Here is a 23,547-nt window from a genome sequence, read left to right as displayed (position 1 = left end):
TTCTGTGTATGTGTGCATGTGTCCAGACTGAACTTTGTCCGTGCTTTATCTTGACCACCATGCATAATATGATTTTCAAAAGAAATTGCCATGAAGGTTTACCATGATGAAGTCGCATGTCACACACAAGACCCAGGTCTGTATCTCAGAGATCGAGTTCATACTTAGAGGTCAAAGGTTGAAATGATCCTTGCCCGGTTCGTATCTTGACCATGTATTTTTGCATAGATTTTGAAAATCTTGCTATGGAGATTCACCATGCTGAGGAGTAGTTTTGCAGGTACCTATATTGTTCAACTCCATGTTATTCGGTGTTGCAATTGCATGGAAGAGCATTATGTCTGTGTCAAAGGCTCTTTCAACGGGGTCGACATATCGTCATTTGGCATCTAGTTATCACTGTAATCCTTGATATCATATTTATAATCATTGATTGTAAAATTAAAACACTTCTAAAGAGAATTAAATACACTATGAACTCTCTTTTGTAAAACTATTCGGGTAAGGCTACTCTGTTAACCATTATAATGGTTTTACACCTGAAAAATAAAGAATGAATTGCAATGAACATCAAACTGACAAAATGGCCCTTTAACATGTTGTAAGACATTTCTGGGTTATTGGTATGTTGTGTCCTTGTCAGGTTGTTTCCTTATTCTGCTGGTTACAGTTATTCTGTCTTACTTGCTACTGGGTAGGCAGTCCTTAAATAATAGTTGGTGTTTATACGATCACGTCTGCAGGCAGGGTTCAGAAGTTTGAATTTAGAAGACCAAACTAAATGCTATTTTTCTTAGTTTTGAACGTGAATCTTTCTGGCAATACCATTGGCACACGCATGAGCTAATAAAACATTTTGTTGTTGCTTTTGATAATTGTTTTTACACATTAGTGAGGAGCTCCAAAAGTATATGAATTTTGTACAGATAAAGAACTTTTAAAAAATACTTTGGTTCCTTTTTAACTGGAAACTTTGTTTATTATATGTTTTACTGTACACGCTTTTTTGTTTTGATCATTAAAGTGAAAAGAGTTAAACATAATAATGTTTTAATTTAATAAAAAATGTTTTTGCATCTATCAAGTGCAAACCAATGTTGTGCCCTTTTAATCATTAATAAATACTTTTTATCACAGCTTGTTTTGTATTTTATTGCATTAATGTGTATTTTTTTTTACTTACCTTGATATTAATTTTAAAAAAATTGACACTGAATTGGCTCAAACAATGTATTTGCCTTTTGGATTGTTATAGCTCAACTATTTAAGAAACATAACACACCACTAAGGGTAATGATTGGCCAGTCAGTCACTGAGGGTGTATATGGACAGAGGCGTAAGCCGACTGGCCGGTCCTTATAATGCCATATGGCCCAAAGTCGTGTGTTATATTCCTTGTATTACCTGTATATTGAACATTTTATATAACCATTCAATATTTCTAAAAAGCTTTTGATGCTTGTTTTTTAAACAAAGCAATTAATGTTTACTTGTGACAATTTTTTGCCGTTGTGAAAATTCCAAGTCATACTCACCATTTTTGTGTCGCCTGAAAAGACGACATATAGGGGTTACTTTTGTTGGCGGTGGCGGCGTCGGCGGCGACGGCGTCGGCGTCCCATTTTTCGCTTGTCTGGGGTATATCTTCTAAACTATTAGTGGTATCAACTTGAAATTTCATATGTAGATAGATCTAATTGAGGGCAAGTGCAGTGCACAAAAACCGTAACTCTTGCATCTATATGTTTAGAGTTATTGCCCTTTGTTAATTTTCATGCTTAAAGTTTTGTCTGGGGCATATCTTGTAGAATATAAGAGTTATCAACTTGAAACTTCATATGTAGATAGATCTCATGGAGGGCAAGTGCAGTGCACAATAACAGTAACTCTTGCTTTCTTAGTTTTAAAGTTATTCCCCTTTGTTAATTTTCATACTTAAAGTTTTGTCCGGGGCATATCTTGAAGAATATTAGAGGTATCAACTTGAAACTTCATAGCTAGATAGATCTCATTGAGGGCAAGTGCAGTGCATAATAACAGTAACTCTTTCTTTCTTAGTTTTAAAGTTATTGCCCTTTGTTAATTTTCTTGCTTACGTTTTGTCCGTGGCATATCTCGTAAACTATAGGAGGTATCAACCTGAAACTTATTCCGTAGGTATATCTGATTGAGGGAAAGTGCAGTGCACAATAACAGTAACTCTTGCATCTATATGTTTAGAGTTATTGGCCTTTGTTAATTTTCATGCTTAAAGTTTTGTCCGGGGCATATCTTGAAGAATATAAGAGGTATCAACTTGAAACTTCATAGCTAGATAGATCTCATTGAAGGCAAGTGCAGTGCACAAGAACCGTAACTCTTGCTGCCATATTTTTAGAGTTATTGCCCTTTGTTAATTTTCATGCTTAGGTTTTGTCCGTGGCATATCTCGTAAACTATAGAAGGTATCAACCTGAAACTTATTCCGTAGGTATATCTGATTGAGGGAAAGTGCAGTGCACAAAAACCGTAACTCTTGCATCTATATGTTTAGAGTTATTGCCCTTTGTTAATTTTCAAGCTTAAATTTTGTCCGGGGCATTTCTCGACTAAAAGAGTTATCAACTTGAAACTTTATAGATGGATAGATCTTATTGAAGGGGATCGCAGTTGACTTCAGTATTTATTGTGCTCATTTTTGCTTATAAAACCAATTGCTTGCTCCTGGCTTAACGTTGTTACCTTCACTTCAAATGCCACCTACACTTGAAAGTTAAATGGCAACATCATTGTCTATAAATGAATAAAAGGCCAATCTAACAGCTATAATGTAGACAGTAAATAATTCGTCAGGCGACACATCCGACTCGCGGAGTTCTAGTTAGGACATCAGCGGCCATTTAATATGACCAGCCAAAATATAAAATGGACCGCTGACCATAAAACTAATAATACACTAATAATACACTAATATACGGACCAATCAACTTTATATATACAAATAAGGGACACATTTGTGTAAGGTATCATTTTTCCATAGATAAGGCAAGGCCAAATTGAATTGGGTAGGTTTTTAACCAGAATGAGAAAAAACACTTACAAAAATCTTAATTAAGTAAAAAAATATGATTTTTCAGAGCTAAATAATTTGAACAACAATGAACCAAGACAATGACAGTGTATGGTGTACCTTTAAATGTATATGATGCTTTCTTTGTGAAATCTCCTATTATGGGAGTTTGTTATAGAAGTCATTAAGACTTGTGTTTCAATGGCCCTGTGTTTTATACTGCCAGGTAGGCAAGTCTTGAGATTGGAAAATGATGCTTAACATAGAATCAATATGGTTTGGCCTAATGTTAAACTAAAGTTGAGCAATGTTCAATCAGTGCTGAACGGTGTGTACTGCAGATATTAAGTGCAGAACTATAGTTGCAAGTACTGCAGGGTGCATCGTCTAGCCAATACTGTGTCAGTGGAGTGCAGCAGAGTGCATGGTAAGACCACAATCACAGACATCTGGGCCAGCCTGGTGCAGCATGACACAATTATAAGCCCCATTTCTAGATCATCTGACTTTATGTTGACAAGTTGATACAGATAAATGGCAGAATAATTGGAACAGTTTTCCTGCTTTTCAAGGGGCAAAATGGAGTGTGATTTAGTTAATGCTGTTTGCCTTTTTATACAATGCCATCAAAGAGTCCTTTTGCGCTCTATTTTCCATTGAAACCAAAGCTAAACTTTGATTACCTTTTTATTATGTTATAAGTAAGGAATTTATACTGATAAGTCTGGCCAATGTAAAAAAAACAATGTTGGATTTTCAAAAAGGAGGAATTTGGAATTCAGTTTGGTCGTTAAAAACAGTCTAAAGAAGACAAACATATTACGACCCAGTCTTAGGGTGGATCCATGGGCGTAATCTTATCACAAGTGTTGGCGAGGGGGGGGGGGGGCATTTGATGATTTCAATTTCAAGGGGTTGGGGGGGGGGGGGGCGAGGTGCCAGGTGCCCTGGATCCACTAGTGCAGACTGTGCTCATACTTCTTTAGATAAGTTTACACAAATTTTAACATAAGGTTAGTCTCTATGCATGTATGAAGAATTTTTTTTTTTGGTTTTATTGGAAATAATGAGAGTGGGAAGGGACTTTTAGACAGCAGTGTATGGTAAGTCACTTTATTCATTGACTTAATTCAGTTAACATGGAGTTTAAATATAAGCTAGTGCAAACTGAGTCATGCAGTGCAGCTGTTACTTGAGTTCACTGATTGTCTGGGTTCGAAAAAGCATTTTCATTGTGACCTTGTTTTCATTGTGGCCTTACTGTTGTTTAAAGGAATGAATTGTGGGATTGATGTCATTATCAGGTTATGAATGCATTTGGGCTAGTTAAAGTGTTCATTCTTTCTTTTGAGAACAGTTAACAAAATACTTCATTTCATTTAAGAAAACCTTACACTAATTCTTTCTCACCCATTCTGTAAATAGACCGACCCGACCCTAACCAGAAACTGCTTTTGTATTATGTCACAATAATGCAGGATACAAATTATTCCCTTCAAATCACTTTTAAACATAAAATTGTAAAGCTAATGACAACATTACATTTAACATATCATGAATTAATACTTTCAAACATGTTGATTTAAACTATTGCCTGCTGGCACAAAACAAATAATAATCAAAGTGCTGAAAGCACTGACGGACTAGGGCTTCATTCAGGGGAATGTTGACAACCATGTTCTAAGCATTGAAAAAATCAGCTCACATCACAAGGGGTCATTGTTTAATGGGCTAGCTTAAACTTTAGACTAAAACTGCTTGCAAGCTCCAAAGGAAATTTGAAAAATATAGTTAAGTGTGTGTAGAGTGAGGGGGTGGTGGTGGGGGGGGGGGGCTAAATACTTTGTATCGAAAAGAAAATATCACGGAAACATGCAAATTATGTCGAAAAAAAAGAACAGGGACCAACTTCGGAATACCAACATTGTATACAAAGGATAACAATACTTTTTTTTTAAAACCAACTTTCCTGGTTGTTTTCTACTTAGAACGCACGCTTTATTCGCTTTACGTATGAATTCACAAGACATTTCGAATGCGCGACGGGCACCGCGGTTAGCTGATACTGGTTTCTTTTCGGATAAAAGAGAAAGAGGGTACCAGTCTATCAATACAGAGCATTGAACAGAAAAAAATTGATGCGTACTTTTCCAATATGTTCATATTCTTATTGCATATAATCTGACCGTATGCAAGAACATTCATGTGGTTAACCCGATTAACTCACTCGCTACGTATGAATTTCTTGTGCTTCATTAAAAGAACATACAGTTAGCTTGAATTGTTAGGAGAACTATTTGCATTGGATGTTTTCATTGTAATCAGTTCTGGTACTACTTTGATTATTCAAATTCACTAACGGCAATCCAATCAAAATACAGCGTATGAATACATTACGTCAGTGAACCCCCAGATGCGGCTTGAGAATGCAGATAGCGCGGTTATGGCTATGAACTAGGCCACAAGTGCCCTAGTCCAAAAATATAAACACTTTTCAATTTCCAAAGGTGTTGTGTTCATCTGAAAATATTTGCAATTGCCAACAGGCAGATCATTTAAGGAAGTCGAGATTTTAATATGTGGCCTTGGTATCGTTGTTGCCTTGGTGTCATTGTGGCCTTGGTCTCATTGTTGCCTTGGTGTCATTGTGGCCTTGGTCTCATTGTCGCCTTGGTGTTGTTAGGGCCTTAGTACCATTGTGGCCTTGGGTGTTGTAATGGCCGTGATGTCATTGTGGCCTTGGTGCCATTGTGGCCTTGGTGTTGTAAGGGCCTTAGTACCGTTGTGGCCTTGGTGTTGTAATGGCCTTGATGTCATTGTGGCCTTGGTGTTGTAAGGGCCTTAGTACCGTTGTGGCCTTGGTGTTGTAATGGCCTTGGTGTTGTAATGGCCTTGATGTCATTGTGGCCTTGGTCTCATTGTTGCCTTGGTGTCATTGTGGCCTTGGTCTCATTGTCGCCTTGGTGTTGTTAGGGCCTTAGTACCATTGTGGCCTTGGGTGTTGTAATGGCCTTGATGTCATTGTGGCCTTGGTGCCATTGTGGCCTTGGTGTTGTAAGGGCCTTAGTACCGTTGTCGGCTTGGTGTTGTAATGGCCTTGATGTCATTGTGGCCTTGGTGTTGTAAGGGCCTTAGTACCGTTGTGGCCTTGGTGTTGTAATGGCCTTGGTGTTGTAATGGCCTTGATGTCATTGTGGCCTTGGTGTCATTGTGGCCTTGGTGTCATTATGGCCATGGTGTCATTGTGGCCTTGGTGTTGTAAGGGCCTTGGTGTCATTGTGGCCTTGGTGTTGTAAGGGCCTTAGTGTCTTTGTGGCCTTGGTGTTGTAAGGGCCTTAGTACCATTGTGGCCTTGGTGTCATTGTGGCCTCGGTGTTGTAATGGCCTTGGTGTCATTGTGGTCTTGGTGTTGTAAGGGCCTTGGTACCATTGTGGCCTAAGTGTTTTAATGACCTTAGTGTCCTTGTGGCCTTGATGTTGTACTAACCTTAGTGTCATTGTGGCCTTGGTTTTGTTATGGCTTAAGAGTCCTTGTGGCCTAGGAGTTGTAGTGGCATTAGTGCCATAGTGGCCTTGGAGTTGTAATTGCCTTGGAGTTGTAATGGCCTTGTTGGCATTGTTCCCTTGGTGTTGTAATGGCCTTGATGACATTGGTGTTGTTATGGCCTAAGTGTCATTGTGGCATTGGTGTCGTAATGTCTCTGCTGGCATTGCTGCCTTAATGTTGTAATGGCCTTCATGTCATTGGTGTTGAAATGGCCTTAGGGTCACTGTTGCCTTGGTGTCATAATGGCCTTGTTGCCTTGGTGTTGTAATGGCCTTCATGACATTGGTGTTGTTATGGCCTTAGTGCCATTGTGGCATGGGTGTCGTACTGGCCTTGTTGCCTTAGTGTTGTAATGGTCACAGTGCCATTGTGGCATTGGTGTCGTAATGGCCTTGTTGCCTTGGTGTTGTAATGGCCACAGTGCCATTGGTGTCGTAATTGCCTTGTTGCCTTGGTGTTGTAATGGCCACAGTGCCATTGTGGCATTGGTGTTGTAATGGCCTTGATGCCTTGGTGTTGTATTGGCCTTAGTGCCATTGTGGCATTGGTGTCATAATGGCCTTGTTGACTTGGTGTTGTTACGGCCTTAGTGCCATTGTGGCAGTGGTGTCATAATGGCCTTGTTGCCTTGGTGTTGTTATGGCCTTCATGACATTGGTGTTGTTATGGCCTTAGTGTCATTGGTTTGGTAATGTCTCTGTTGGCATTGCTGCCTTGATGTTGTAATGGCTTAAGAGCCATTGTGGCCTTGGCATTGTAATGGCCTTGTTCAATCGGTGTTGTAATGGCCTTGTTGCCTTGGTGTTGTTATGGCCTTGTTGCCTTGGTGTTGTAATGACTTTGTTGCCTTGGTGTTGTATTGGCCTTGTTACCTTGGTGTTGTAATGGCCTTGTTCAATTGGTGTTGTTATGGCATGTTCAATTAGTGTTGTAATGGCCTTGTTGCCTTGGTGCTGTTATGGCCTTGTTGCCATGGTGTTGTAATGGCCTTGTTCAATTGGTATTGTAATGGCCTTGTTGCCTTGGTGTTGTTATGGCCTTGTTGCCTTGGTGTTGTAATGGCCTTGTTGCCTTGGTGTTGTATATGCCTTGTTGCCTTGGTGTTGTAATGGCCTTGTTGCCTTGATGTTGTAATGGCCTTGTTGCCTTGGTGTTGTATTGGCCTTGTTACCTTGGTGTCGGTATGGCCTTAGTGTCTTTGGTGTCATAATTGCCTTGTTGCCTTGGTGTTGTTATGGCCTTAGTGTCATTGGTGTCATAATTGCCTTGTTGACTTGGTGTTGTTATGGCCTTAGTGTCATTGGTGTCATAATTGCCTTGTTGCCTTGGTGTTGTTATGGCCTTCATGGCATTGGTGTTGTTATGGCTTTAGTGCCATTGTGGCATTGGTGTTGTAATGTCCCTGCTGGCATTGCTGCCTTGATGTTGTAATGGCATAAGAGCCATTGTGGCCTTGGCATTGTAATGGCCTTAGTGTCATTGTGGCCTTGATGTTGTAATTGCCTTGTTGCCTTGGTGTTGTAATGGTCTTCATGTCATTGGTGTTGTAATGGCCTAAAGGTCATTGTGGCCATGGTGTTGTAATGGCCTTGTTGCCTTGGTGTTGTAATGCCCTTAGTGTCATTGTGGCCTTGGTGTTGTAATGGCCGTGGTGTGTTTGTGGTCTTGGCATTGTTATGGCCTTGTTGCCTTGGTGTTGTAATGGCCTTCATGTCTTTGGTGTTGAAATGGCCATGTTGTCATCGTGGACTCGGTGGTGTTATGCTTTGATGGATGTTGCCTTGGTGTTGTAATGGCCTTGATGTCATTTGTGTTGTAATGACCTTGGTGTTGTTATGGTCTTCATGTCATTATGGCCTTGGTGTCGTATTGGCCTTGATGGCATTGTTGCCTTGGTGTTGTAATGGCCTTTGTGTCGTTGTTACCTTGATGTTGTAATGACCTTGGTGTTGTTATGGCTTTCATGTCCTTGTGGCTTTGGTGTCATATTGGCCTTGATGGCATAATTGCCTTGGTGTTGTAATGGCCTTCTTGTGGTTGTTGCCTGATGTCCTAATGACCTTGGTGTTGTTATGGCCTTCATGTTGTTGTGGCCTTGGTGTCATATTGGCCTTGATGGCATTGGTGTTGTAATGGCCTTCATGTCATTGTGGCCTTGGTGTTGTATTGGCCTTGATGTCATTGGTGTCTTAATGGCCTTGGTGTTGTTATGGCCTTCATGTCGTCGCGGCCTTGGTGTTGTATTGGCCTTGATGGCATTGTTGCCTTGGTGTTGTAATGGCCTTGATGTCATTAATTGTCATTAATGTTGTAATGGCCTTTTTGTCATTGTTGCCTTGGTGTCGTAATTGCCTTCATGTCATTTTTGTGGTTATGGCATTAGAGTCCTTGTGGCTTTGGTGTTGAGTCACAGTTCAACTTGAAATAGTTTTGCTTAGTTTTAGGTACTTTTTAATTTTTCAACTAGGTGTTTAACTATTTAAAATACTTTATAGGCCCATTATGTTTAAGTGCTCTTATTTTTTTGTATGTACATCCAAAGCCTTCTCTTAACCCTTTTCACATTTTCTAACCCCTAAAATGATAAAATAAAAAATGCATTTATTGCAATTACAAAACCGAATATAATCTAAATTAATTGCACACAACATCATTACAAAATTAGCATATCATGTGACTTTCTTAACACGAAAAGTTCTATGTAGCTTTATATTCTAATGGTTTCCATTTTTTAACTAGGAAGTGTTGGGTTAAAAAAAAATAAACAAGATAATCATACTTTCATTGTTTTGTTTCATAAAATATTTTATTTGAAAGCTAAATTATACTTAACTGAAAAAAGGGAGGTAACAAAACAATTAGTATTGACACATTGAATCTGCAATTTTTCACTTAACAACATTGATAATTTTTCATTCGTAAATGCTTGCTTTACATTTATTTCAGAAACAGGATATTAATTATTTGCATGTGAAATTTCCTTTGAAATTTCTCCAGTCTAATCCGGCAACTACTCAGGTACTGTTTGCAAAGCACCATTCTCGGCCATCTTTTCTACCTAATTAGCAAATAGTGAGTCAGTGGAACTCATTGATTTTCCCATACATTTCTTTTTATATAGTTCTTATTATTTTTATAATAAAGCATGGTGTGGATCTCAGGATTTTATCAAACATTATCTGAGACTCTATAACAGTTATATACTCACTTATTTTTTATCTAATTATTTAATCCTAAGTGGCACTAGGCCTTTAAAATAAGTACTAGAAAAAGAGAATAAAACACTTTTCTATACTTTATTTTACCTCAAAAAAAGTTTTAACAAAAATTATAAATAAAATCTTGGCTTGTTGCAAACAAGTACATACTGTAAATGTTCTATTAGACGTGCGAAGCGCATGTCTTTTTAGGAATAATAACCAGGTTCCCAAATTTCCCCCATTCAGCAAACTTCTTAAAATATGTCAAATTGGATAATAGAAATATGTACAATAACAGGGTCTTATATATATAAACTACCAACTACGCTTGTCACAACTTCTCATCATGGTAGGCAGAGTTGGTGTGTAAATCAATAATATGTTCCACTGAACACATGATGCTCTGTTATTATTTGTTGTGTGTGACCTAAATTATACAATAGTGTATGTATTTATATGAACGACATCAGCAGTTTGAGCAGGTGCACAATTTATAATTTGGCTAATTTTATGCTTTTCATTGAACGAGTTGATTTTTTAGGTTTGAGGTTAGCTCAAATGGCATGTAAAGTCCTCCTGCTCGTCTACTAGGGCATGCATGTCAAAAAGGACATTTACAGTATGTTTCATCATAAAAGAACATATGAACTGACAATGGTACTACAAAGTTAAAATATCATACAGTCCTATAACATCACCAGTCTGTCATAGAAAATATTAGCTATGTGGTAAAAAGCATATTTCATTGTGTAAATATTACATGTAGTTTATAAATGAAAGACAAGTCGAAACCACCTTTATGATACACACTTTATGCTATAGAGGTGATCTCTAGTCAACTGCAATGTTTCAGCTACCATAATCTGCAAATCAATGAATTATTTAATCAGCAACAAGTCTCATAGGTCTAAGAGAAGTGAACTGTTAATTCAGAGTCATTAAACATACAATAAGAAGATTTTGTCAATAACACACAGATCAATAACAAGTTAAAACATTTGGTACATTTAAGTGACACAATTTCAGGAAATGTCCAATACATAATATAATAATGGTAGATTTTATCACTTCAAAATAAATAAACTCACATGACTTGGTGAAAGAATAACATGTATCTGTGTACATCCACTACATTTTAGCTCATTTATGTGATTGTCTTTATACATATGATGATATATGTATGCCATTTACTCTATACATTTATGTATGCCATTTACTCAATACATACACATATGCCATCGACTCTAAACATGCAGGTATGTCATCAACTCTATACATGTACGTATGCCATTTATATGCGAGTATGACATCAACTTTATACACGTACGTTCAGTGGTCGAAATTAGCACAAGCCCACAAGCCCTGCACTGGTAAAATGCTTTCCAGGCTTGCCCAGATTCTTGATTTTATATAGCAGGGCTTTTTCATGAATTTGATATTAAACATTAACATAAGTATTCGGGCTTGTTCATCCAATAGTCTCATTTCGATTATTGTACATTTGCCATATATATGCGAGTTTGTCATCAACTCTATACACGTACGTATGCCATATATATGCAATTATGTCATCAACTCTATACACGTACGTATGCCATATATATGCAATTATGTCATCAACTCTATACACGTACGTATGCCATATATATGGGAGTATGTCATCAACTCTACACACGTATGTATGCCATATATATGCGAGTATGTCATCAACTCTATACACGTATGTATGCCATATATATGCGAGTATGTCATCAACTCTATACATGTATGTATGCCATATACATGCAGGTATGTCATCAACTCTATACACATACGTATGCCATATACATGCAGGTATGTCATCAACTCTGTACATGTATGTATGCCATCAAGCCTAAACATGCCTGTTTGTCATATACTCTATGTATGTACACATGTCATTGCCTCTATGCATGTAACTATGCCTTAAACTCTATACATGTATTTATGCCATCAACTCTACATGCTGGCACATAATCTATGGCATTGCTGGCACACAAACAATGGCAAAGTCTTCATAGATTTTAACAGTAAAATATATTTATGAATTACCAATTCGTGTCAGACTTTGTTGAAACAGTTGATGAACATAGTAGCAGATCATAATGTTTATTTTAAATTGAAAAAAAATGATGTCGCTGTATTTACAACAGATTTGATGTAGTTCTTAACCAATAAAAGCAGTGTTAGGTATATGGGAAATGTGTCAAATACCTAAACATTCCACAATTTCCATGTAACTTCATGTATATATTAAAGTTTTATTTCAATATGTTGTTTGAATGATGTGATATGAAAACATTCGAAGACTATATTTTCATGGATCAACAACATATAAAATGAACTGGACACTGGGTGGTAAATTAATTTAAGTTAAATATATTTCTAGTGCTACAACACGAGTTTCGAGTTCTTACTCAATCTTGGCCTTCAGACTCACACATGATAGAAGTTGCAGTGTATTGATTCAGCACAGTTATATGTTTTAACTGGATGCAGTTAAACTTAGCCTGATTTATACACGATACTCGTATCAAATAAGCCCACATTTTGTGAGGATATCTTATTTCACAAATACTGAGTGGTTCAAAGATTATTGCACGTTCTCAACTGAGTTCGAAGCCAGCCCCAGACTCTATGGCGTAGAGAAGTTTGTCTCTGAGCGAGGCAAAGTCTTTGAACTCTGGAAGCTTGAGAAGATTCATACAGGTGCTTGCAGTGGGCAGTCGGCCAGGCTCGTTCCCACCATAGTGGATACACAGGGCAGGGTAAAGGTCCTGTAATACACAGAGAAGGTAATATGTCATGTATTACACAGAGCAGGGTGTAAGTTTTGTTATACACAGAGCAGTTTGTAGTTCCTGTAATACATAGAGCCTGTAATAGGTATTGTATTAGGTATCAAATATAAGTGTGTTTTTTTACATATAATATAGATTTTGATAAAAAAAAATACTTGCTTAAGTTAGAAAGTGTTTCTCAAATATCCTGAATAGCTTAAGTTTCCATGTTTACTAAAACCGCTATAGAACAATGGCTACTTATAGAAATAAATCACAAAGCAACTGAACTTTATTCTAGGACTGTCTTTACAATTACCCACATGCCTGCAGCCAGGGACAAGCAAAATTGATAATAATATAGGCAGAAGAAGCATTTTCAAAAATATGTTGACAATTTTGCATTTTTTAATTTCAATAATTATGTGATTCCTTGAATTTGCTTGGTACTGTAGATTGTTATAATTTCGCAAGGGCTTTCTGGGTCTCCTTCACTTAAAATAGGGTCTGATATTGAAAAAGATATTTTTGTATGAAATAAGACCAAAATGCACGTTGCGTATTCTAAACCCCCCAAAATAGGGAAAATACAAAAATATCAAGTAAAAGGGTCACAAAATAACAGCAATCTTCAGTTTGTATGCATACATCAACATTGAAAATAACCAATACAACTTTCTTTCCCTTTCAATTTACATGATAATAAATGAGACTTGACACTTTTCTAAATACCTTGAATCCCAGCAGGGGTGGTCTTGAACAACTGGTAACAAACTTGAGCAGCTGTCTTTTCTGCTCATCTGTGAAGTTTTCCACTATCTCCCAGAACATTTTAATCATTGGGTGGTCATCTGCATATCCCCCACTATAGTTTGTGTGCTGTCGGAGGTCGGCAATATTTATGGGGACCGCTGCCCCAGATATGAGCACCTGCAGTTCCTGTTGGTCAAACATTCGCAGCCACTCAAGGTTTATAAGGTCAGACAGACCGTTTCGAAATGCTGTACAGTGGTGGCGGATCTGCAATATACATTACAAAAAGGTCAATCTAAACACTTGAACACAATAAACTGAACGCCATTCATCAGATTTATCTAAAAACATCGTTGAAAAACAAATAATAACGTGGTAAGCAGCCTTAAAAACCTTTTTCCATAATTTAGAGGTGGAATCAAATTATCAATGTTAACTAAATAAAGCAATTTCTTGTCAGTTAGATATAATGGAATTATTCCAGTGTGCATGGAGAAACAATTCTCACACAACTCAAACCAGGGATAATCATTTAAAAACCTTTTCCTCCAAATTCTTCCCTGCCTTTGAACTTGCCTTTGAAAAAAAAAAAAGCCTTAATTTTCACATAATTGTCCTAATGCATGGGTACATGTACCCAAACAGATTTATTTTAATTAGCTTCTTGCACACGAATATATTTGCTTCAAAAAATAGTTGGACTGTTAAGACTATTGCACCAAATGTTAAGTCTTACCTGTTTGTTAAGTTTGTAGTCTGCCATAAGATGAATGTACTCTATTCTGTTACTGGCCGTCACAGGGATGTTCTTCCCACCTGGTTTCAACTCCTCTATCTGCAGAAAAGTACAAATGGCTGGAGGACATCGGATAATTTAACGGGGAAAATGATAATCATGACAATCTGATGAGAGGTAAAAATACATTTTGACACTCGTGTATAGTTTAAATTGATCTATTTTATAACGATTATGAAACAAGTTTATATTATTATTATAATATTTAAAAACGTTATATTAAATGAACTCAGTGTCACAATGTAATGCCTGAGTGTGATTTTGGTTTTGGTTAGAGTACCCACAGGAAACCCTTTTGTCTGGCTTGAGTGTCCACAAACTCAACTCACATGCACCCTGGCTGCAAATCGAACCTGGGACACCTTGGTCAGAAGCAAGTGGACTAACAGCTTTCAATTGTGTTCACTTAACAAATGATGAATCTTCAACTTGTTATCATATTATTTGACTTAGTTGCAATGATACACAAAAGTAAATGAAACTGAACAAAACAACAACACCAAATCTTGTTTATGAAATTTAGGCAGAAAAGCGTTATGAAGTGTAACAGGCACTAAAATATAAAACAGTTTACCTTAGTTTCCCCAAACTGGTTATCCACCACACTGAAATCAAGTCCGAGCTCCCCAACATCTCCATCATAATGTTTGAGGAAGAGCAGGTTCCTGTACATCTCCGGGTCGAGGGAGGCCAGGTGGTGAATATCAAGGTCACCGCTGTGTCGAGACAGGATCTTTGACAGGAAGAATGAGGCAAACGGCAGCTCTACCAACATGTTCTCATACAAAGCCTGGAATAAGAAAACGGTGAGAGTTGGGTTGAATACAGTTTATTCTTAACAATTTCCACTTACCTTTTTTTAATAATTTAGCAGAAAATATAAAATTTAATAATACACATTGCTTTCCTTCCGGCAAACAAAATTTCAAATAGCAACTTTATAACAACTAGCATATTTCTTATGTTAAATTCTAATGTTCATGTCTCCAAATAGTCATCAACTTTGTTGAAAGATTAATTTTCTAGATAATACAGAATTTTAATACTTCTCTTAACTATACCTGACAACAACAGTATCATATACAGTGTAAGCAGGGTCATTACCTTCCCCAACATTCTCCCAAGGAAATAGTAATGTTTGGTGAAGTCTTCCATTAGAAACTTGGACTGTGGGTTTGGGTAGAGCAGCCGGTCTGTTGTCTGACTGAAGAACCCCCTGTTAGGATCAAACCCTGTCTTGAGCAGAACATTCAGGAATTCCCGAAAAATTCCACCACCATCAATACCAGCCTCATCTAGGCCAGCAGCATTGACTAGCTGGACTCGCATTTTCAGCTTTAAGTTAGGCTCTACAATATTGCAGATATAATGTTATTGAAAAATAATTACCAAAGATTTTGTGAAATAAATGGATTGGTACAATTATTTGCATCACACTAAAATCATTATTTACAAATAACATTCACTTTGAAGTTTTCTAAATGTCTTCAAATATTGGAGCACCTTATCTAATCTATATCTATGCATGTACACTTACATTTACATCAATAAGTATACATGTATAGGAACAAATATAAAAGCCACACATATATATAGCCAATAATGTACAGTCAAGATTACCATTTTCTGGAGAGAGTTTGTCGAAGGCATCCTCGTAGATGTAGTTACGCCGGATGTTAACAGTGACACTGTTTGCCGACATGAAGTGGTCCATCTCCCCCTGGTAATCCGCCCTGTCTGCATTTATCAACTTCTGTAGGATCTAGAGGAGGAGAGTTTTGAGATGACTTATTTTCCTTTTTTCGGAAAATGGCGACTATTGCGGGCTACGACTTATTCAGATCACTTCAAATGTTTATTACAACTTGAGTCTTTAATAGGTTGAAAAGCAATCAAGTAATGAGTATATATGACTGTCTTCACTACTTACTCCTTTGCCAAATCTTTTCTTTCTATGACTGAAAATTAAATCAATCATCTATACTTTAACATAATCTTTCACTTCCATAACAAAACAGCTGGCTACAAAATCTCCACGTACCTTCACCCTCTCATGAAAGGACACAACAAAGGGAAGCTCAGTGAGAATGACCAGGTTTTTAACATCCTTGTTGGAGAGAGGGGGGCCTCCATCATCTTCATTAACCTGGGACAGGGACTGCATCGTGCGGAAAGGACGGTGCGTGAACACTGAAGCTTGTGATCTGTATAGCTGTGATGACTGGAAAAGGGATTGCACATGATTGAAACAAAATAATCATATAATAAACTAAAGGGTGAATAGTCACCTTTTGCATTGCAAAGTAACTAACTATAAAAAAATTAAATAGTAAAGTCATATTGCTTTCGGCAAAAAATCTGGTTTGAATGAGGAAGTAAGAAAGAACAGAAATGCTCCGTACCCCATCAGCATGTATCTTGACTCTGTCTGACAGCCAGAGGTCCTTGGGGCAGAAAGAACGTCGGGCATCTCTTGTGTAAACTTGCCGAACCAGACCTGCAGTTACCTGTAACAGCGGGTAAAAGTCTTTATGCAACTGTTTATACAACTCATTTTAAATCATAAATATACTTCTGTTCAATTTAAAAAAAAAAACGATTTTGAAATTGATAAAAGTTTAATTGGTACTACAGTTTTTTGTTGATATTTGAATCGGTTATATTTTAAGACATTATTATAGCATAATAATATCAATTACCTTAAACAGGTAGCCCCACTGTTTCGTCAGTTTACTGATTTCTTTCGCATTGCTTTTTCTCATGGGCACCCCGACCCGGTTGAGTGCGACCCTGTAGTCGTCATTTATGGTTGGCTTTGCGTCGGGATGGGCCAGCTCAATGATGCCCAGACACACATCACGAAGGGCAATCACCATCTGTATCAACTCCAGAAGGTTGAATGGCATACTGGAGGCATTTCCTGAAAATTATTAGGAATTCAGTGTATGAAGTAAAAAACTTTTTAAGCCCAGTTAAGGCCCTTCCATAACAGTTTTGTTTTACTAAAAAAGGTGACAAAACTTACAGAAATAAACAAGATATGGAAAATTCAAATGTAATTAAATAACTGTTCCTTTGTTATTGATGATTAACCATTTTGTCCAAGTTCTACAGATACTGATTTGATTCATAATACTTTTAATAAACCAGAAAATTCTGTACCTGTATCATCCCCATAAAAGTCAGCATCATGTAGCGTGTGTAGGGAGTGACTGAACATGGAACAGAAAGTGGACAACAGTGGCACAATCCGACCCATCTCTCGCTCTGACATTGTCAACCCTCGACTCAACATCATAATCAGGGATGTTTCTGTTCTGAAATGGGATAAAACCAGAATGGTTGAAACCTTAATGCTTAGGTCACAAGTAAAATTATCTACAAAATCATGTATTTTTAGCAGGACAAATTCTATATATTTTTGCAAGAAACAACTTTGATAAATAGCTTAACTCTTGACTCTTGCTATATTCAAATATTGGTTCTGTCAAATCAGACATTTTTCGACATTGAATGAGTATATAGAATGGCAATCTACAGTTTTACCAAAGCTGAATAAGCATAATAAACTTCTTTGTCTTCAAAAGTTTATTCACTAAAAAATAACAAATATTAATCCCGATATCAATGTAAGTTTACAACACTGACCTTGTAGCAGTAACCATGGTTTGGCCGACACAGCACTGCCAGAGATTCTTGATAAACTGTGGGTTGTAGGCCAGGCTGTACAGTAACCTATTGAACAATATAAACCAATGGTTAAATCAGAATTAGAAACAGAATGAACTCTATAGACTGCTTCTACAATAAATATAAAATTCACTTTGAGGAATAAGACAAGAATGCTTAGAAACTTGGAAGTAATAACTAAATTTTCCTCGTTTCTGACTTTTTATTTGATACAATCATCTAGCAAAAATTTGCAGCCATTATGTAAATTTGATTCCATAAAAGAAATAAAACTCCCTGTAAAAAAATATACCTTCGTCTGTGTATAGAGTATCTGTGATGTGCCATGAGAGTGTGACAAATGACCGCAACTGCATACAGCAGCTGGGCGTCCCCACGACCCACCAGCCCGACAATGTGGGTCACATGACTTGGAGAGTCAAGTGCTGAGAGACAGTCCTCACGTAGCTCAGCTAGGCCGCCTGCCCCGGAGGCCTGAAACAAATGGACACAATTTTAAATCAATTCCTTATACAAGTATTTCTATGTATTTTTCGACAAAAATCTCACGACATATTTGTATATGAAGGAAATTCAAGTATATCTAAAAAGATATATATGTATGCACATGTGCAGTAAATATGATATAAAATGGAAAGTCTGTAAAATAGTGCTCTCAACTTACTCTTCCAACGAAATCAAGACATGCAAACACTATACTGTTTTTCTTTTTAATTGATCAACAGACATAATCAGCATGCATCTTATCTGGTGTCAACAGACTTTAGTACTATATATCAGGGTAGAGAACTCTTGTCCATTGCCAACAACACCATCAAGGCTTTGACATACATAGTGTGAAACAGCTTCTTTTACTTTAAAAAACCCCAGACAAGACTTTTGATTGATAATCTGCTGCTTACATAATCCTCGACTTCCATATCCTCCTCGGAGTCAGAGTCCCCATCATCATCTGGGTCATTAGCAGAAGGCAGGGAAGGCAGGAGGTACTGCAGAACCTCCACATACTCTGACACCTTTGCCTGGGATAATGACTCTGTGAGAGAAACAGCATTGATTGGTTTCAGTTGACTCCGGAGCCATTCAGAAGTTATTAGTATACATGTACATTGAACTTGTAAACAGAAAGGGCTCATCACAAGTTAGTTTTGAACTTAAAAATTGTTAAAAATTGAATTACAACTGTCTTTCACTAAGCCATTGAATATATGGTATATTTTTTTCACATTATCCAGGTAGCTGTTTTAAACAATCTTAACATATAAACGCACTTAACCAACATTGTTTTTCAGTCCAAAAGAAAGTCTTATGGCAGCAAGTATAAGAAAAGTCATTTACCTATTTGTTTTGCCCCCAGAGTAACAAATGCTCCAAGCAACCATGGTGTCAGATCCACCCTTATCGTTCTCCTATCCAATGTTCGTCCATATCCCTTGTTTTTACCTTCACCGATCCCACTCTCCCGACACTGTACGACCAAGGTGGTAATAAGATCAACAAACGGGAATGGGTATTTCCCATAGGCCATTGCGGGAATCAGGAACTGGGAAATCTGCTCTGAGTATGCGGGACAGAGCAAGGACTTGCAAACACTCCCCAACACCTGGTTGCTAAAAAGTGATAAATTTCACAGTATAGTTTAATATAGTATATTTAAACATGTCCTACGATTGGCAAATAATGATTCAACTAGATCAGTGCAAAAATATCTATATTTATTAAAGGTAAGATTGTCCATAAAGATTATATAATAAAAAAATATGCTTTTGAATACAGTCACAATATATATAACCTAGAAATGTAAAAGCACAAAAAAATATTAACTATCCAATTGTCTGTGGTCGTTTAATATGGACCACTCTTGTGGACACAAAGAATTGAACAATGTTTTGCTAACAAGGCTCAGCAAATCTGATCAAGTATAAACTCACACACACAGGCATTGGGGGTAGTGTGGCTTCTCATCCAGTTAATATCATGGTTTTGAAAACCTTATGATATAAACTAACCTGAATAAAGTATCTTTACAAGCCTCTGCAAATCTGATAGGAGTCAGGATAAGCTCAAAGATGCTGGCCGCCACAGGGGTGGGGGGAGTGTGGCTCTTCTCCAGGCTAGCAGGAACCTTCCGCTCTAACAGACACCGCATACACTCAAAGTAGTCTGAAATAAGAAACCTTCAACATCAGCTTGGCACTTAAAATTATATCTGCCCATGCAGAAGAATTGCTCTTACATGTCCTTCTTACAATAATAATTGTATATACTATTTGTTAACCGATTCAAATATTCAAACCACTTTGTATAGTATCTGCAAACTTCAGTAAAGAGACATGTAATCAGTAACCTATTATTACTACTTAATTTTACTTGAAGTACAATACCATTTCTACTATTTTAAACCAGCCAGGCTACAAAGCACCTACCATTTTCGATGAGCCATCTCCATACAGACTTGAGGTAGTTAGTATCAGCGATGGATGTGGAGGAGGTGAACACTTCCAGCATTCTCATCGGAATCGCTATCGGCTCCCCGCTAGACGATATTGCCCGCAGGTGTCTGAATGGGGCAGATAGGCACAATGATTGCAGATCTTTTGATGATCTTGGCATATTTTCGATAATAAGGCTGATAAAAATTAAGACAATATTTTTATGCGTTAGCGGGCTGCTGGTTTGTGAAGCACAATAACATAACATACCAAAACATATCTCTACGACTGACCAGACATTGTCTACAGTACATTGGATAAATTTTGCAAGGGATTAATATTTGCTTTTGAAGAATAGATCAGATCGCAAATTCAAAACCTTGCATATTATTAATTTCTCTATTTGCTATTGATTAAATCTTTTGCAAATATCGAACGACATGAAGTTGGCTAAACAAAAAAAGCAAGAGACGGGACCTTAACACTTTAAAACAATCTACAGTATGTTTAATAGACACACACCATTTCAGAAAACATCTTGTTACCTGAGACAGAGGAGAAGGATGTTTTTCACTTGTTGTTGGCCATTCCTGGGGTCGGCCTGCAGAAACTTGAGGTAAGTATCCTTGTGTTTCACCAGCTGCTGGCTTAACCATACCTGTGATACAAAATCAAAGTTCATACAGCATTTTGCTTTGTGTAAATGAAATGACAAATAAGGATAATTTTAAAAATGTTTGGGAAAACCCTCAAGTATAGTTTAAAATCAGGTATATTCTCCTTGAGCAACTCTTAGACTTGTTTTATTTACCAGATTACCTATAACTTTAACAGGCGTTACCGTAATCAGATAAATATTTACAGAGAAACTTATAAACTGATATTGTGTTTCGTTTTCAGTACAATTTCAACATGAAACTTTACTTAGGACAGCACTAACTCCAAAAAAACTATCTCATCATTTGACACCTTTTAAGAAAACCACAGAAATTATGATAGGGAGATTTCATTAAAGATTTGCATAAATATTTCTTGAGTAGAAATTTCAATAAGCTAGATTTAATAAGATATTTAGAAAGAACCCATTATTACCTCTGGTTTTGTTTTAATATATCATTTATGTATTTAAATAACATCTAATGATCTGACATATATATTGAAACAAATATGTTCAAACTAATCAGATATTGGTTCATTAAGTATGGCTCATGGTGAACCAAGTACATACCAGCCTTTCACCATCTTGGTTATCCGAGTAGAACTGGCAGATGGTGGAGACAAGTAACTGCAGGTTATCTACGGTGAACGGGCCTTTCTGCAGCATCAACTGCAGGCGGTCAAACTGCACTCGCATTGCTTCTTTCTGAAAAATTGAAGATGATACTAAATTTAACCAGTATATTTTGTATTATTTGACGTGACTTTATTTCTTTGGTATATGTCTATATACACTTGTATCATTTTGTTTTCATTTGATACAGCAAAATATACTTTTTTAAATGACTTTTACTTCATAAAAGGTCATTTATGAAATATTCTAGTAAACATCAAATTTAATATCTTACCTGCTGTTTCCTCACTCGATAGCCACGATAAAACTTTTGGATCTTGACTGCATTTTCTTGTTTTAGTCTTTGATTCTGAAAATAAAAAGTGCATCAATTGATGTAAGTAATATTCTGTTCTACAGCTTATTTATCTTCTACTTTAATGCAATATTGTAACATTGTATATCATTGTTAAATGATGTTGTGCTAATCGAATCGGAATGCAATATTGAAATAATCAATGATGACAGATGTCATAACTCCTTTAATACATGTTATAAAACTTAATGCCAAATTTTATCTATACAAAAGACTAGGTGAAAGCTAATATAAATAATCAAACTTTGAAGACTTTCAAAATTCCACTTCAGGAATTTACTATATAAATGGGTGTACATGTTCATCAATTCTTAAAATACTCCATTCAAAGCATACTTCTCTCTTTTCTCTCTCTTCTTGTGCCCTCTTCAAAAGGCTTGACCTTTCTTCCTGGAAGCACATTTAAAATAATATAATTATACAAAATGTCACATTTGTTTTTTCTGAAACAATCATATACATTTATAAATAGGAAGTAAATCAATCAAGTACAGATTAAATAAATAATAGGCTACATGCAGTTGTAATGATTTGCTTCAAAGAGTGAGCTGCAAGCAAAATTCTTTACTTTGAGAAGGGAAGTTTGTCAATGTCCATTGGGTCAGGTGCATATTCAAGGCACAAATATATACTGGATAGGAAAAAGTTTTTACACTCATTCAGTCCCAGGTCAAAACACAAAACATCCCCATTTTGGTCAAAACGTTCCCAGTAGCTAGTCAAAAGTAATATAGTATAGTAATATAAGTATTAAAAAAATATAATAATACTAAATAACTTTAATGATAATAAAATTGAAAACAATAATGATTATGATAGTATAATGCACCAGTCAATTGTCAATTGTAGCCCGCAGGCCAGGAATTTAAGCCGGGGTTGGCTGGACCGAAAGTTAAAGTCCCCACTATTCCCCGGACCGGGGGGGCGGGGGGGCGCGGTGGGGCGCGGCGGGGCCGTGGTTACAATTGACTAACGCATAATACTATAATGGCAATAATGTTGAAAACACTCTAATGCTAATGATACCATAATGATAAGTTTTTGAAACAATAATGCTAATGATATATTAGCATTGTTCACTGGTGCTAGACTCAACAGGGAGGGTAATCATACAAATCAAATATTTGTTCAATATCAGAATTCATATCTACATTGATATTGATCATAATCCGAATACTGTTTTTAATCACCACCGCTATTTTTAATAAATAATATAATAAATTCAGTTACCCTGAAACTGTACAAATTTAAATCCTTAAAAGCAAAGGCTGAGCTTTACGTGTATTAAATCGGCATAGAGATTAAAATCGAAAATACAAATTCCACTAAAATTACCCCACCCTTGGAAAATCCCTTCAAAATCTACTTTTGTTTTCCCCAAATATACCTTTTTACTTGCTCCTCTTAAGGACTGGACAGGTTTCCTCCGAAAATCACCTTCAAAACTGAACATTATTGTTTTTCTTCTGAATATAGAGGCATACAACTTGAAGATTTTCAGGAAAAAGGGCTTTGTTGTGACAAAATAGTCTAATCACGCTTAGCTGTCAAAATGAATTCGTTGATTTTGCAATTTGAATTTTGATTGGTGAAAACAAAAATATCTATCCAATCAAAATAAGTGTAAGGAATCTTT

At 36.7% G+C, this 23,547-nt stretch overlaps 1 protein-coding gene across 2 annotated transcripts; it reads right to left on the bottom strand.

Moving 5' to 3' along the window:
* Window positions 1-9,878: 9,878 nt before the first annotated feature.
* Window positions 9,879-23,483, bottom strand: LOC128213937 (ubiquitin-protein ligase E3C-like). 2 transcript variants are annotated; one of them, XM_052920050.1, is made up of 21 exons: window positions 23,299-23,483; window positions 22,248-22,301; window positions 21,831-21,905; window positions 21,494-21,628; window positions 20,811-20,923; window positions 20,260-20,393; window positions 19,843-19,996; window positions 19,172-19,443; window positions 18,736-18,869; window positions 18,126-18,307; window positions 17,792-17,878; window positions 17,306-17,460; window positions 16,843-17,063; window positions 16,546-16,650; window positions 16,185-16,364; window positions 15,764-15,905; window positions 15,248-15,492; window positions 14,718-14,933; window positions 14,084-14,182; window positions 13,327-13,614; window positions 9,879-12,591 (listed from the first exon to the last, which is right to left on the bottom strand). In XM_052920050.1, exons 1-21 carry the CDS (start codon window positions 23,362-23,364, stop codon window positions 12,421-12,423), a joined length of 3,228 nt encoding a protein of 1,075 aa, XP_052776010.1. In that variant the 5' UTR covers window positions 23,365-23,483; the 3' UTR covers window positions 9,879-12,420. The 2 variants fall into 2 exon arrangements, with proteins under 2 accessions (XP_052776010.1, XP_052776011.1); XM_052920051.1 differs by lacking the exon at window positions 23,299-23,483 and adding an exon at window positions 23,142-23,246.
* Between the last annotated feature and the right edge of the window lie 64 nt (window positions 23,484-23,547).

This window comes from Mya arenaria, chromosome 13 (genome assembly GCF_026914265.1).
Source record: "Mya arenaria isolate MELC-2E11 chromosome 13, ASM2691426v1".
In the NCBI taxonomy this organism is placed as follows: Eukaryota; Metazoa; Mollusca; class Bivalvia; order Myida; family Myidae; genus Mya; species Mya arenaria.
Note: the sequence above shows the minus strand (reverse complement) of the source record. Positions and strands in the feature narration are given on the sequence as shown.